The sequence below is a fragment of the Marmota monax genome, unplaced genomic scaffold (assembly GCF_021218885.2).
Source record: "Marmota monax isolate L192 unplaced genomic scaffold, Marmota_monax_Labrador192_F-V1.1 WCK01_AAM20220418_F8-fsc00056, whole genome shotgun sequence".
NCBI classification, from domain to species: Eukaryota; Metazoa; Chordata; class Mammalia; order Rodentia; family Sciuridae; genus Marmota; species Marmota monax.
The window spans coordinates 3,267,950-3,285,212 of NW_026695212.1; the positions used below are offsets into that span (position 1 = coordinate 3,267,950).

A 17,263-nucleotide genomic window follows, 5' to 3' on the forward strand; every position below is an offset into this window, starting at 1 on the left:
AGAGATTTCAATCCATGGTCAACTGACTCCATTTCTTTGGGCCTGAAGTAAAGTAGAACATGGTGGGAGGGTGTGGCAGAGGACAGCTGCTCAGCTCACGGCAGCTGGGAAACAGAGAGAGACAGGGAGGAAGGGGCCAAGGAGAGGATGTATTCCTCAAAGGCATACCCCCAGTGACCACTTCCTCCAACCATACCCCACCTGCATATTATTTCCACCTCTTCCTAGAAGTCGATTAATATGATTAATCTACCAAATGGATTAATCCACTGATGAGGTTAGAGCCCTCATGATCCAATCATTTCCTAAAAGCCTCATCTCTGAATATTGCTGGCTTAGGGACCGTGCCTTGAAGTACCTGAGCTTTTTGGGGACATCCCAGATCTAGACCTTGATAACACTGAATTTTAACCATTAGAATAGAATAAATACCCATAAATCCATTCTGTTCTACATAAAAGTTGAGTAAATACATGAGAATGAAGGGATACTCTTTATTACAGAAAAGTTACAGTTCATGAACATAGAAGGAAAAAAGACAAAGTAGAAAAAATCACCATGAAGCAAATACTACAGTAATAATTCTGAATAAACAAAAGTACTGGTGGGTGCAAATATTAGTAGGCCAAATCTGCAGCGAAGCAGTGAATTTCCACAATCTCAAAGCATCTTCCCCCATAGAGCTATTAATTATAAATAAAAAGATAGCTCAGTAGTGGAGAAACCCTGCAGACACCACCTTATCCAAATAATCAAGATACATACTAATGGTGATAAGACATCATATCATAACCCCCTGGATATTACACACTGAGCAGGGCACAGTGTCATGTCACTGTCTGGAAAGATGAGGAGAGACTGAGAAATCTCTACCCACTGGAGGAGACTCAGGAGAATAAATGATTAAATGTAATGTGGGAAACTGGAAAGGATCCGAATCAAAAAAGTACTTAGTGAAATAACGAATAAAAGTAAATAAGATCTGCAGTTTTGTTATTACTACTTCTGATAATTGTATCATGGTTACTACTGTCAATATTAGTGGAAGGTGGGTGAGGAGTACCTGCTAAATTATTCAAAATAATAGTTAGTTCAAATTATTCATTGATAAGTAAAATATACGAGTATTTCAATAAAAAATAAACTGTGCTTTGGTTCTTTCTATTGTACCTTCCACAGCAGAGAGACTTTCTAACAGTTGGCTGGATGTTCGTCATATTGAAAAATACGTAGACCAAGGTAAAAGTGGAACAAGAGAATTGCTGTGGTCCTGGGCACAGAAAAACAAGACCATCGGTGACCTTTTACAAATTCTTCAGGAGATGGGGCATCATCGAGCGATACATTTAATTACAAATTACGGTAACCACTTTCTTATAATATGGCTCTCAGTCCATCCTATAGGAATTTTAAATTGTAAATGGAAATGTTGTGTTTTATACACGACATCATGCTGTATGTCAGCGATTCCTTACTTGTCACTTTTATCTTCAGGGGAACTTGAAGCTTTGTATTTGTGTGTGACACTTTTTTTTTTATTGCCTTGCTTATATAACACATTACTTTTTGAGGTTTTAGAGATTCTTTTTCTTAACTTTTACTTACAAACTGCAGGTTTGAAATGTTTTATTTCTATCAGCTAATAGAATCAGCTTTCTTTCCAAAACTCAGACTCCTTGAATCATAAGTATAATCAGAATTGCAATGTTTAAGTAAAGTATGGTAATGCTATCCTTTGTTTTGTTATAAGAAATATAATAAGTGTCTCTCTCTCTCCCATATTTTAGTGCAAATAATACCTGCAGAATAAACTTGGAATTTGTCTTTTATATTCACTGCTGTTTTTATGTCATAGCTTTTAACTCTGCCTCACTTATCTGTCATTCATTCTATAATTCTTCCCTGTGTGTCCTATTGTCATGCCTTACAGTCAGAGAAATCCAACAAATAATGCCTATGAAGTTTTCTCCATTTATTCTTTGTCAGTAAATAGTCTCTTAACATCATTTGTTCTGTTTCTTCCACTTGAATTTATTCACTTCATCAATGATTGTGATTGATCTTGGGTCCACCATGCGGCCAGCGCAATGGTTTCATTAATGAGGTTCTTGGCATAAAAGTTAGCTAGAAGAGATCGAAATAAAACACACAGACTCAGTTACCTTATTTCTATTGCCAGGTCCGAGACGGCTCCCCTCTCTGGTTCCCTCCTCTAACCGCCCAGCAGGGCAGCAAGGATTACTCAGGGCTAGCAGGAGAGAGAGAGAGAGCGAGCACGCCAGGGAGTAGCCTTTTATTGGGGAGCAAGAAATTCAGGGGAGAATTCCATCCAATGAAGGTTGAGGGGGGGCCGCACTCCAAGGTCAGGGTCAGTGATTGGGCCCCCGGGGTCAGTGGTCAGTAACACCCCCACACGGACAGGTTCTCTCATCAGGAGAGGGCCAGGAAAATTCCGACATAGCCAGAAGCCTCAGACCCAAACCGGGAGTCACCCAGTCACACGTGAGGATGGCTCTCCACACTTGGGCTTTTGCATTATAGATTCAAGACTCATGGGTCCAAAGCGTTTGAATCAACATCTTCATTCTTTGGCTCATTTCATCCAGGCATATTTTCAGTTTTATATAATTGTACACAGGTTCTTTGATCACATACTTAATGTGCATGAGCCTGTCCCTTCTTACACAGAGAAGATTTACACACACAAAGAAGAAATCGTGAGAGATCTGTACCAGAAAACTATTGCTTCTGCATGACTTTTATTTAATAGATATTCATTCCTGGGATATTGGTTCTCAGTAAGCTTCTGCCATGATATTACCTAACTTGGCTAATTCCTTTTACCTTTTCTACACTATCTCTTCACGTGGTTTAGTAGAGCATAATGCCTTACTCAACGCTGAGCAAGTGGAATGCACTAAGTCCCTGGGAACTGTAAATACCGTGCCTTTCATTATCTCAGCCTTTTCCAACCTCACAAACCACCACATGGCTTGCTGTTCACAGGCTCAACCTAGCACAATTTAATGGGACACCCAGGTTTGTTTTATAATTCTGTTTTCTGGAATAGATTTCAGAGTATGTTTTCATTCTCTATGTTGTTTATTTATGTAGCAGAGAATGATTTGGACTATCCAAAGACAAACATTCCATGTTCTTGGGTGACTCCTAGTCTGCTACACATGCAAATTTGATTTCATTTTTTTAAAATGTGAGATTAGCGGGGAGAGGAAGATGGCGGCGAGGGGAGTGCATTGCCCCCGTGTGCTGCTTCACTGTGTGGGAGTATGACAAGTCAGGACGGCTAAAGGATATCTTGTTAGGAATTTCCAGCAATAGTGGGGTGCTCCGGAACCTGGAGGAAGGATTTCCATCGCACGAGGATCGGCTACGGGGACTCAAACGCGAGAGGTTTGTCGCACGGAGGGTAACACTGCTTATTCAGCAAATCGCCCCGCGGCTAGAGTCTGCAGCACGCGCTGGGATAGAGACGCAGGGTTACAGCGCTGCAGTTTCTGCCAGCCGCGCAAGCACCGTACTCAGGGCTGAATTCTGGGTTCGAGACGGGGGAAGGAAGCGGTCCATCTCGGTTCTCCACACCGGTCAGACCACAGAGGAGGCCAGCAGCCACCATGTTGGTAAACTGACGTCACCTTCCCTGTTTTCGACTGACCGCAGCTCATTCAGCCATAGAACAGGTAATTTCAGGCTGCAATTCGCCTGCGGCTTGCAGACAGATTGCTAGGGTTCAGCGCCTGGGTGCTTCTTAGAATCTGATCTTATCGGAGCGAACACCAAGCGCGGGGCGGCCGAGTTCCGGCTCCCGGAACCGTCCCGGAACCGCCCTGGCCCAGGGCTGCGGAGCCTGCGGAGGCTGCTTCTTGGACCCTGCTACTATCAGAGCATACACCAAGCACTAAGCAGCCGAATTCTGGCTCCCGGAACTGAGCCCGCGGGGACTGCTTCTTGGAGCTTACACTTATAGGAGCTTACACCGAGCACGGAGCGGCCGAGTTCCGGCTCCCGGAACTTCCCTGGACCAGGGCTAGGAGCCCGCGGAAACTGCGTCTTGGTCCGGGTCCTGCTGAGGGCCGGTCAGGTCTCACCCGTTGCTTTGGTTGCCCGGCAAGGGGAACGAAATGCTGCCATTCGCATAGGATACCAACATGGCAGAGATCTGATGTCAGCAGAAAGCGGCGGAGGAGAGAACTTCATCAATACCAGCGGGGACATAAGCAGTTGGTCTCCTGGTAGGGGGGGTGAGGCACAGTCACCCGAGTCTCCTCAATTTGTCCTCGAGCCAGAGGGGAGGAGACGGGCCGCCGCCAGCGCCCGGAGCAGGCCCAGCGGCTCTCCAGCGTGGTGACCACGTGACCCCAATTGGAGAGGGGGCGGAGCGGAGCCGCCACCCGCACCCGCAAGGTGGGCAGACCCGCGACCCAGTGGTACATGGGCGTGGTAGGAGGGGCAGGGCAGAGCCGCCCTTCGCTTCCAAGGTAAACAGACCTGTGACAGCCTGGCGGGTCAGGCCCAGTGGCCTGCCAGTGTGGTACACACGTCACCCCAACTGGAGTAGGGGCAGAGCAGATCCTTCTCCCACGCCTGGATCAGGCCCTGCCGGTGTGGTGGTCACGAGACCCCAATCGGAGTGGGGGCCGAGCGGAACCGCCACCCGTGCCCGCAGGGTGAGCAGACCAGTGATCAACCTGCAGATCAGGCCCAGGGGTCCACAGGCGTGGTAGGAGGGGCAGGGCAGATCTGCCGCCCGCGCCTCCAAGGTAGGCAGACCTACAACAGACCGGCGGATCAGGCCCAGGAGCCTGCCGGCGTGGTACAAACACCACCCTAATTGGAGTAGTGACAGAGCAGAGTCGCCGCCCGTGCCAGGAACAGGCCCAGCGTCCTGCAGGCGGGGTAGTCACGACACCCCAATTGGAGTAGGGGCAGAGCAGAGCCTCCACCCGTGCCCGAAAGGTGGGCAGATCTGCGACCGACCAGCGGGACAGGCCCAGTGGCCTGCCGGTACGACAGACACGTCACCCCATTTGGAGTAGGGGCAGAGTAGAGCCGCCGCCCGCGCCTGCAGGGTAGGCAAACCTGCAACCGACCGGCGGATCAGGCCCGGTGGCCTGCCGGCGTGGTACACTCGTCACCCCAATTGGAGTAGGGGCAGAACAGAGCCGCCGCCAGCTCCCAGAACAGGCCCAGTGACCTGCCAGCGTGGTAGCCACGACACCCCAATTGGAATAAGGAGAGAGCAGAGCCGCCGCCCGCACCTGCAGGAAAGATACGCAAGCAGTATGAAAAGACAAGGAAAGAAAGGACCACAAGCAATGCAGGTCAACGCAACTTTAGAAGAGGTAACAGCTGCAGCAGACGGAATGTCAGATAAAGAATTCAGGATATACATGCTTCAGATGATCTGGAGTATCAAGGAAGACATTAAACAGCAAAATCAGACAATGAAAGATCACTTCGACAACGAATTACGCAAACAAATCCAGGAAGCAAAGGATCAACTATACAGGGAGATAGAGGTTATAAAAAACAAGCAATCAGAAATCCTAGAAATGCAGGAAGCAATCAACCAACTTAAAAACTCAATGGAGAATACTACCAGCAGAGTAGAACACTTAGAAGATAGAACATCAGACAATGAAGACAAAGTATTTCAACTGGAAAAGAACATAGACAGCTCAGCAAGACTGTTAAGAAACCATGAGCAGAACATCCAAGAAATATGGGATAACATTAAGAGACCAAACTTAAGAGTCATTGGGATACAGGAAGGTACAGAGCTCCAAACCAAAGGAATGAGCAGTCTATTCAATGAAATAATACAAGAAAACTTCCCAGACTTGAAGAATGAGACAGAATCCCAAATCCTAGAAGCCTACAGGACGCCGAATGTGCAAAATCATAAGAGATCCACACCTAGACACATTATAATGAAGATGCCCAACATACAGAATAAGGAGAGAATTTTAAAAGCTACAAGAGAAAGGAAGCAGATTACATTTAGGGGTAAGCCAATCAGGATAACAGCTGATCTTTCAACACAGACTCTGAAAGCTAGAAGATCCTGGAATAACATATTTCAAACACTGAAAGAAAATGGGTTCCAACCAAGAATTGTGTATCCAGCGAAATTAAGCTTCAGGATGGAGGATGAAATTAAAACCTTCCACGATAAACAAAAGTTTAAAGAATTCGCAGCTAGAAAACCATCTCTTCAAAACATCCTCGCCAAAGCATTACAGGAAGAGGAAATGGAAAATAACAATGAAAACCAACAGTGGGAGGTAGGACAGCAAAGGGGGGGGGAATAATCAAAGAGGAAAACAAACCATGTTTAGTAACAGAAATAAACAAATATGGCTGGAAGAACAACCCATATCTCAATAATAACCCTAAATGTTAATGGCTTAAACTCACCAATTAAGAGACACAGGCTAGTAGAATGGATCACAAAACAAGACCCAACAATATGCTGCCTACAGGAGACACATTTGATAGGAAAAGACATACATAGGCTGAAGGTGAAAGGTTGGGAAAAATCATATCACTCATATGGACTTCGGAAACAAGCAGGAGTGTCCATACTCATATCAAATAAAATAGATTTCAAGCCAAAGTTAATCAAAAGAGATAAAGAGGGACACTACATACTGCTTAAGGGAACCATACACCAACAAGACATAACAATCATAAATATTTATGCCCCAAACAATGGTGCAGCTATGTTCATCAAACAAACTCTTCTCAAGTTCAAGAGTCTAATAGACCACCACACCATAATCATGGGAGACTTCAACACACCTCTCTCACCACTGGACATATCTTCCAAACAAAAGTTGAATAAGGAAACTATAGAACTCAATAACACTATGAATAACCTAGACCTAATTGACATATATAGAGTATACCACCCAACATCAAGCAGTTACACTTTTTTTCTCAGCAGCACATGGATCCTTCTCAAAAATAGATCATATATTATGTCACAGGGCAACTCTTAGACAATATAAAGGAGTAGAGATAATACCATGCATCTTATCTGATCATAATGGAATGAAACTGAAAATCAACGATAAAAGAAGGAAGGAAAAAGCATACATCACTTGGAGAATGAACAATAGGTTACTGAATGATCAATGGGTTATAGAAGACATCAAGAAGGAAATTAAAAAATTCTTAGAGATAAATGAAAACACAGACACAACATATCGGAAACTATGGGACACATTGAAAGCAGTTCTAAGAGGAAAATTCATTGCTTGGAGTTCATTCCATAAAAAAAGAAAAAACCAACAAATAAATGATCTCATACTTCATCTCAAAATCCTTGAAAAAGAAGAGCAAAGCAACAGCAGAAGAAGTAGAAGGCAAGAAATAATTAAAATCAGAGCTGAAATTAATGAAATCGAAACAAAAGAAACAATTGAAAAAATTGACAAAACTAAAAGTTGGTTCTTTGAAAAAATAAACAAAATCGACAGACCCTTAGCGATGCTAGCGAAGAGAAGAAGAGAGAGAACTCAAATTACTAGCATACGGGATGAAAAAGGCAATATCACAACAGACACTTCAGAAATACAGAAGATAATCAAAAACTATTTTGAATCCTTATACTCCAATAAATTAGAAGATAGTGAAGGCATAGATAAATTTCTTAAGTCATATGATCTGCCCAGATTGAGTCAGGAGGATATAGAAAACCTAAACAGACCAATATCAATTGAGGAAATAGAAGAAACCATAAAAAGACTACCAACTAAGAAAAGCCCAGGTACGGATGGGTATACAGCAGAATTTTACAAAACCTTTAAAGAAGAACTAATACCAATACTTTTCAAGCTACTTCAGGAAATAGAAAAGGAGGGAGAACTTCCAAATTCATTCTATGAGGCCAACATCACCCTGATACCTAAACCAGACAAAGACACTTTAAAGAAAGAAAACTACAGACCAATATCTCTAATGAACCTAGATGCAAAAATCCTCAATAAAATTCTGGCGAATCGGATACAAAAACATATAAAAAAAATTGTACACCATGATCAAGTAGGATTCATCCCTGGGATGCAAGGCTGGTTCAATATACGGAAATCAATAAATGTTATTCACCACATCAATAGACTTAAAAATAAGAACCATATGATCATCTCGATAGATGCGGAAAAAGCATTCGACAAAGTACAGCATCCCTTTATGTTCAAAACTCTAGAAAAACTAGGGATAACAGGAACATACCTCAATATTGTAAAAGCAATCTATGCTAAGCCTCAGGCTAGCATCATTCTGAATGGAGAAAAACTGAAGGCATTCCCTCTAAAATCTGGAACAAGACAGGGATGCCCTCTCTCTCCACTTCTCTTCAACATAGTTCTCGAAACACTGGCCAGAGCAATTAGACAGACGAAAGAAATTAAAGGCATAAAAATAGGAAAAGAAGAACTTAAATTATCACTATTTGCAGATGATATGATTCTATACCTAGCAGACCCAAAAGGCTCTACAAAGAAACTATTAGAGCTAATAAATGAATTCAGCAAAGTGGCAGGATATAAAATCAACACGCATAAATCAAAGGCATTCCTGTATATCAGCGACAAATCCTCTGAAATGGAAATGAGGACAACCACTCCATTCAAAATATCTTCAAAAAAAATAAAATACTTGGGAATCAACCTAACAAAAGAGGTGAAAGACTTATACAATGAAAACTACAGAACCCTAAAGAGAGAAATAGAAGAAGATCTTAGAAGATGGAAAAATATACCCTGTTCATGGATAGGCAGAACTAACATCATCAAAATGGCGATATTACCAAAAGTTCTCTATAGGTTTAATGCAATGGCAATCAAAATCCCAACGGCAGCTCTTGTAGAAATAGAGAAAGCAATCATGAAATTCATATGGAAAAATAAAAGACCCAGAATAGCAAAAACAATGCTAAGCAAGAAGTGTGAATCAGGCGGTATAGCGATACCAGACTTCAAACTGTACTACAGAGCAATAGTAACAAAAACAGCATGGTACTGGTACCAAAACAGGCGGGTGGACCAATGGTACAGGATAGAGGACACAGAAACCAATCCACAAAACTACAACTATCTTATATTTGATAAAGGGGCTAAATGCATGCAGTGGAGGAAGGATAGCATCTTCAACAAATGGTGCTGGGAAAACTGGAAATCCATATGCAACAAAATGAAACTGAATCCCTTTCTCTCGCCATGCACAAAAGTGAATTCAAAATGGATCAAGGAGCTTGATATCAAATCAGAGACACGCCGTCTGATAGAAGAAAAAGTTGGCTACGATCTACAGTCGGTGGGGTCGGGCTCCAAATTCCTCAATAGGACACCCATAGCACAAAAGTTAATAACTAGAATCAACAAATGGGACTTACTCAAACTAAAAAGTTTTTTCTCAGCAAAAGAAACAATAAGAGAGGTAAATAGGGAGCCTACACCCTGGGAACAAATCTTTACTCCTCACACTTCAGATAGAGCCCTAATATCCAGAGTATACAAAGAACTCCAAAAATTAGACAATAAGAGAACAAACAACCCAATCAACAAATGGTCCAAGGACCTGAACAGACACTTCTCAGAGGAGGACATACAGTCAATCAACAAGTACATGAAAAAATGCTCAACATCTCTAGCTGTCAGAGAAATGCAAATCAAAACCACCCTAAGATACCATCTCACTCCAGTAAGATTGGCAGCCATTAGGAAGTCAAACAACAACAAGTGCTGGCGAGGATGTGGGGAAAAGGGTACACTTGTACATTGCTGGTGGGACTGCAGATTGGTGCAGCCAATTTGGAAAGCAGTATGGAGATTTCTTGGAAAGCTGGGAATGGAGCCACCATTTGACCCAGCTATTCCCCTTCTTGGTCTATTCCCTAAAGACCTAAAAAGAGCATGCTACAGGGACACTGCTACATCGATGTTCATAGCAGCACAGTTCACAATAGCAAGACTGTGGAACCAACCTAGATGCCCTTCAATGGATAAAAAAAAAGTGGCATTTATACACAATGGAGTATTACTCTGCATTAAAAAATGACAAAATCATAGAATTTACAGGGAAATGGATGGCATTAGAGCAGATTATGCTAAGTGAAGCTAGCCAATCCCTAAAAAACAAATGCCAAATGTCTTCTTTGATATAAGGAGAGTAACTAAGAACAGAGTAGGGACGAAGAGCAGGAGAAGAAGATTAACATTTAACAGGGATGAGAGGTGGGAGGGAAAGGGAGAGAGAAGGGAAATTGCATGGTAATGGAAGGAGACCCTCAGGGTTATACAGTGGAGGAGGTAGAGAGAGAGGAGGGGAGGGGAGGGGAGAGGTGGGGAGGGGGGAGGGTGGAGGATGGGAAAGGCAGCGGAGCACAACAGACACTAGTATGGCAATTTGTAAATCAATGGATGTGTAACTGATGTGATTCTGCAATCTGTGTATGGGGTGAAGGTGGGAGTTCATAACCCACTTGAATCAAAGTGTGGAATATGATACGTCAAGAAATTTGTAATGTTTTGAACAACCCACAATAAAAAATTTAAAAAAAATAAAAAAATAAAAAAAATAAAATGTGAGATTAGCAGACTAGTAGAGACAATTATTTACTGCTCTACTAAAAAAAATAGGTAAATTTGAGATAAAGAAAAAAGATAGTACTTCACTCTGAGTCTTTTAACAAAGAAAATATAGTATATATGTCATATAATATAACATATAATATATAATATAACAAAGTAAATGTAATTTATTGAATTGATGCTTTGAATTAAATCATAATATGGAGAAAGTTAATTGGACAGCCTGCTAAGTGGACAGTGATGATTCACTGGGAGCATGTCTGCTGAAAATATGTGTCCTGTGGCAGCTACTAGAGGTTGGAGTTCCTAATGGAAAACACATGAAAAGATTTAGTCTTTCTATGCTGCCAGCATGGACAGATATATCAGGTATCCCAATAATGCCTACTTTTCTTTAGGGTATGTTCTATTTGGTGGGATTTTTGTTGTTGTTGTTTATTTAGTTTTATTTTTAGAGTAATGTTTGACCTTTTTGTCTTCTACCCTCCAGGATCACTTTGTATGTTTGGATTGTTTTCTGAGTCTTACTGAGAAGTTTCCTCCCTGTTCCTTCAGTTCAGGTTGCTGCCATTAGATGGTTTCTTTGCATCCACATACATTTCCTTAGATCTCAAGACATAACCAAAAATTTCAAGGAATTAGAATCTTTACTTATTAGATTTCTGTCCATACATACATGACATATTTTGCATTTGCGTTTCAATGATTGAAAGTTGTTTTCCAGTTTTGACATGAAATCCACAGCTTTCTACCGATTTCTTAGAAGAACCATTTTGAACCTTCGATTTTATGACAATTAAGTATTATCTTTCTTTAAAAAAAGTGGGGGACAATGACTTTTAGTGCCCTTACAGCCTCCATACTTCAAATGCTGTTCTACTTGAAGATGTTTGTCCTTCCTCCTTCTTTTCCTTACTATTTTTTTTTTTGGTCTAGTTGCCCTGGCTAGAATCTTCAGTGTAATATTGAATAGAGGACTGGGGCTGTAGCTCAGTGGTAGAGCGCCTGCCTCACACGTGGGTTTGATTCTTAGCACCACATAAAAATAAATAAATAAAGATATTGTGTCCATCTACAACTAAAAAAAAAATATTGAATAGAAGTTGCAAAACTGGACATTATTCCTGTCTTGATCCAGATCTTAATGGAAAAATATCCAGTCTTTTACCATTGAGTATAATGTTAACTGTGGACTTTTCATAGATGTCCTATATCAAATTGAGGAAATTCCGTTCTAGGGATTTTTTTTTTTTTTTAATCATGACAGGGTACTGGATTTTATCAAACGCTTTTTCACGGTCTGTTGAGGATGAGCATGTGGATTTTTTCCTTTATTCTGTTAACGTGATGTATTACATTGATTAATTTTCAGATGTTAAGCAAATCTTAGACTCCTGGGATAAATCCCACTTGGTTAAAATATGTATTCCTTACGTGTTTCTGGATTTGGTTTGATAGTGTTTTGTTGAGAACTTTTGCATTTATATCCAGAAAGGATCTTAGACTGCACTTTTCCTGTGTCTTCATGTAACATTGGTATTAGAATACTGACTTTATTGAATGATTTGGGTGTTGGTCTATCTTCTTGTATTTTTAAAGAATTTGTGTAAAACTCAAATGTGTGGTAGAATTAAATGGTGAAGTCATCTAAGCCTGGGCTTTTCTTTGTGGAACTTTTAAAATACTAAGTTGATCTCTTTACCTATTATAGAGACAGATTGTTTATTCCTTCTTGAGTTAGTTTTAATAGTTCTTGTCTTTTTAGGAATCTGTACATTTAAGTTATCTGATTTTTTGGCATAAGTGTTATTTGTTCATAGTATTCCTTATAATTTTTGTCATTTCAGTAACATCAGTAGTGATACCTACTCTTTTGTTCTTGATTTTAGTAATTTGAGTATCCTCTCTTTTTTTCCTGGTCAGTCTAGCGAAAGAATAGTCAATTTTGCAGATCTTTTCAAAGAACCAATTTTGGTTTCATTGATTTTTCTCTTTTTAAAATTCTCTTATTTTATTGATTTCCACTCTGATCTTAATTATTTCATTCCTCTGCTTGCATCTGTTTAGTTTTCTGTACCTTTTCTAGTTCCTCACTGTGAAATTTAGGCTATTGATTTAAGATATTTCTTCTTTTTTAAGGTAGGCATTTGCAGCTATAAGTTTTCCTCTAGGAACTGCTTGTTCAGCATTCTATAAGTTTTGGTATATTGTGTTTTCATTTTCATTTGATGTATTTTATAATTTAATTGTGATTTCTTCTTAGACTCATTGGTTACTTATGAGTTTGTTGTTCAATTTCCATGTGTTTGTGAATGTCCTAAATTTTTCTTCTATTGCTTCTACTTCAATTCCCTTGTGGTCAGCAAATGTACTTCATATGATTTCATAACTTCCAGATGTTTCAAGGATCACTACATTTGTCCAATATGTGGTTTGTTCTGGAGAATGTTCAGTGTGCATTGGAGGAGTATGTGTGTATTCTATTTTTGGAAAGAATGTTCTATAGATCTCAATTAGGTCTAGTTGATTTATAGTGTAGTTCAAGGAGGTGTGTTATTAATTGACTATGTTTTGGTGCTGGTTTTATAAGCAAAACAATTTTAAAAACACTAGAACACAAGCTAAGCAAAACTAGAAGGTAAAATAAAAATTGTCCAAAGTCTGAATCACAATGTCAGAAATGACAGGAAATTCTTTATTTGGGAAGGGGTAGTGAGTGTTGGTGTTTGATAATACACACACACACACACACACACAATCAACATCATCACAACCAGCTCTAATCATTTATGACACAAAATAGTACAGAAGATAAACAAACCCAGGAAGATGTAATCTTATAACTGTAAAAATCTAAAATATATGTGCAAAAAGCTGGTAACAATTCTACATTTTTTTCCTTTCAATTTTCTACTTTGCACTTTAATATTTTATTATGTCTACCAATGATTTTAAGTAGCTATTCATGTTTTAAGTGAAGAAAGTTAGTTTGTATAATATTTGTTCATTAGAAAGCTATTTCACATTTGTAAATTTACATCCATTACAGTTGAATGAAATTGAACTTTAAAAATGAACATTACTAGCAAAATATTTATTTTCACAGTCTCAGAAAGGGGAACAAAGATCACATTTGGGACCTAAAATTGTTTTGTATCTGGTTCCCTTTATTTCTCTTTCAGGAGCAGGATTGAATTCTTTAGAGCAGAGTCATCAGGAGCATGGATTTCCAAACATATCCAAGGTAGATCACGTGTGCTTAGAAAATGATCCTTGAACTCCATTGTGTATATAGTTGAGCAGAAGGAATGAAATTCTCTGGCAGAAAGATGCTGGCTATGCAGGCACCTAACTAAGGCACAGAAATGCCTTAAAACTCTCATTATCCTTTATTGAATTGAAGACACAAGAAATTAGAGATTTATAAATATTTTCAGAATAAGAGCTTTCACCTATCTGTGGTCTGTCAGAGTTGAGATTTAGAACTACGAGTTCTTCATTTGTCTTAACTTTTAACTTTCCTTTTCTAGTTGGTATTTTGTATGTTGCTTTGAGTTTTTATTAGAGCAAATAAGCAGTTCTCATTTCTGTAGCATTAGAAGTCATTTAAATAGACTATAACTGACTATGGCATTGATTCTTGAGTTTTTACAGTCAATGTGGAAACTTTAAAAATGTACGGCAATGAATGCTATTGAATAAAGTAAAAATAACTTTGCTTTTATTAGCTTTTTTAAAGTTATATTCCACTCTATTGCACTGTATAGTTTCCCAGGGAGCTTTGCATTTCTGTTGAGGCTCTGTTCTTTCTAGATTTATGACATGGAATTACTCTGGTGTGCATTCTTTCTTTTAGGGAAAAGCCAATGTCACAGTGGATGATGCTCTTATACCTGAACATAATGAAAAAGGTAAAAAACAAAACAAAACAACAATAACAAAAAAACCCAAAACACACACACACACACAAATAAACAACAACTTTGCTTTATAAAAATCATCCTTTTACATAAATGAGTTTAGAAGAGGAAATGCCCAATAAATACCTTAACTGTTTATATTCAGATTCAGTATAAAACTTTCATAGATATAAAAGTAGTTTCAATTTTGATTGACAAAATTCTCATTGACAAAGTTCTAATCAATGACATTTATTTTAAGAATCCATTTGCTAATGAAAAACATAATTATTGTCTTTCTTTGTTAGTAAAAATTGCCATTTTTAAGTACCATAATAAAACATTTAAAAACTTAAGATGAGTTTTACACTGCTTTAGAAATTTTCATAGCAATTGCAAAGATCTTTTGAGGTGATTATAAAGCAATGCTGAAGGTCAGTGTGAAAATCCAGTTATTTTCTGTATTAACTCTCCTATTTTATTAGTAGGGAGAATAATTTAGTCCCACCTGGGAAGACTACTTAAGCCTGCCTTGCCTGGATCTGATGCTTTTCTGGTTTGAAAGAAAATTAGAATAGTTAAATAAGATTTTAGTTCTTTAATAATAAGCTCTAAATCACCTTTAAATATCTTAGGGAGTATTTTGTAGTAACTGTGGAAATATAGCTAAGATTGGGCTCTGAAAGATTTAGCCAACCTTTCTTTCTTTCTTTTTTTTCTTTTGATTACTTTTAAATGTTTTTTCCCAATCTCTCCTTTGGGCGATTTTTCAAAAAGCTGAAGCATGGGGAGAGTTGAGAAGTGTTAAGGAGTGATATCGGCCAAATTATATTGTTATATTATATTATTATATGCACATATCAATATGTAACAATAAATGCCATTGTTATGTATAACTGTGATCCACTAATAAAAATAAAAACAAACAAACAAAATAAAAACAGCTGAAGCATCTTTCTGATTTGTTCTGAGAAATAAGTCAGGCATTTAGGGGCTCATGAAAAGTATCTCTATCAGTCATGTTTGAAAAATATTGTTTAGTCATATGAAGAGTCTCATTTCCAGAGTTTTTGTTTTTTTTGTTCCAGGGATTGAACTCAGGAGCACTAGACCACTGAGCCACATCTCTAGCCCTAGTTTGTGTTTTATTTAGAGACAGGGTCTCATTGAGTTGCTTAGCGCCTCGCCATTGCTGAGGCTGGCTTTGAACTTGCGACTCTCCTATCTCAGCCTCCTAAACTGCTAGGATTACAAGTATGTGCCACTGCACCAGCTCATTTCCAGGTTTTTTTTTTTTTTTTTTTTTTAAATAGGTTTTAGGTTCATAATGGCTCCACAGAAACACATTGACCTAAGAATAAGGAAACAGAATCTTGGAAAAATTTCCCCAAATTTCTCTTTGGCAGATTTCTTTGGAGAGTTGACAAAACCACAATACTAGTGTTCAGATACCTAAAATGCCATTTGCTCTTTGGGATGATGAGATCCAGACCCAAGTTAATGTAGGCTATAGTTTGAGTTCTTGGGCCTTCTTCTATTGGCCTTCCCCTTGGCTCTTACATGTTTCCAATATGGCAACACTGACTTTCAGAAAAGGTGGCTTATCTTCTCCCTTTCTACTCTCCTTCCTAAGGAATATTGCTTGAATCCTCCATCAGATTTCAGAACATCATAGACGGAACCAAACATTTCCACAAAGACTTCCTGATTGGAGAAGGGGATATGTTTGAGGTATACAGAGTGGAGATTCAAAATCGAGCATACGCTGTTAAATTATTTAAACAGGTATGGCAAGAATTACTATCACAGAATATTGATTCCATGTATTTTCTCATATTTCATATTAAAATGTGTTATTTTTCATCAACAGTAAAGAAGGTGTATTTGAACATAAAATTTCATAAATGGAAATAAGATATATGAGCTCAGGTGACTGGAAAAATGACTGAGAAATGAATGCCTGTCTTTTTGGAATGTGGACATTAAATCCTTCAGATCCCCAGATATATTGCATGAGAAAAACTTTTCTGAAAAGCCTTGTAGGGCCTCTGGGACTTTGTTCAAGAGGATCAGGTTGTGCCAGTTTGCTTAGGGTGAGCGGCATGCTCTTCAGGCAGCTTTAGTGCCACACGTGAGCATTCAGTGTGACTTTATAAATTGTCTTCTTTTACAGTTCAGGAGGGTGGGAAAGAAGCGGCTTTAAATAGGAGCTACAAACCAATGATCAGAGCAGTTTAGAAGACAGTTGATTGACTGTAGCCAGTAAAGCAGAGAGGGAATTGGCAAATCAAATTGTGCGTCAGTTAGCGACAACTACCTAGGCAGACACACTAAAGAGCTGACCTTCATTCTCTTTACTGTTGGTCAAGCATCAGGAAACATTTACTAACCTCCATCTTGGCCTGGAAATCTGAGTGTGTAGAGGTGAATAAGGCTTACTTCTGTTCTCAAGGTGCTCACAGTATTTGGGGGGGAAATAATCAAGTCAATAAAAGAGTGAAACTGATCGGAAAGAAGTACTTATTTAACAGGGATTTGTACAAAAGATTCTGGGAGCACATTAAAGGTTGCATTTCTTACCACCCAAAGGAGGGGTGCATCTGGTACCCAGCAGAGGATGGGGCCCAAGTGACCACTCAATAAACATTTCTTTAAAAGAAATGGAGGGCTGGGGATATAGGTCGGTTGGTAGAGTGTTTGCCTAGCATGCACAAGGCCCTGGGTCAATCCCCAGCACCACACACACACACA

At 39.4% G+C, this 17,263-nt stretch overlaps 1 protein-coding gene across 2 annotated transcripts in view; it reads left to right on the forward strand.

Annotated features, from left to right (window-relative positions):
• Nucleotides 1–17,263, forward strand: part of Irak3 (interleukin 1 receptor associated kinase 3) — a 59,333-nt gene that overhangs the window by 13,455 nt on the left and 28,615 nt on the right. For both annotated transcript variants that reach the window (XM_046430662.2, XM_058574597.1), the window contains 4 exons: nt 1,180–1,362; nt 13,796–13,857; nt 14,470–14,524; nt 16,146–16,297. In XM_046430662.2, the coding sequence (XP_046286618.1) occupies nt 1,180–1,362; nt 13,796–13,857; nt 14,470–14,524; nt 16,146–16,297 (452 nt within the window). The remainder of the gene's footprint in view (nt 1–1,179; nt 1,363–13,795; nt 13,858–14,469; nt 14,525–16,145; nt 16,298–17,263) is intronic.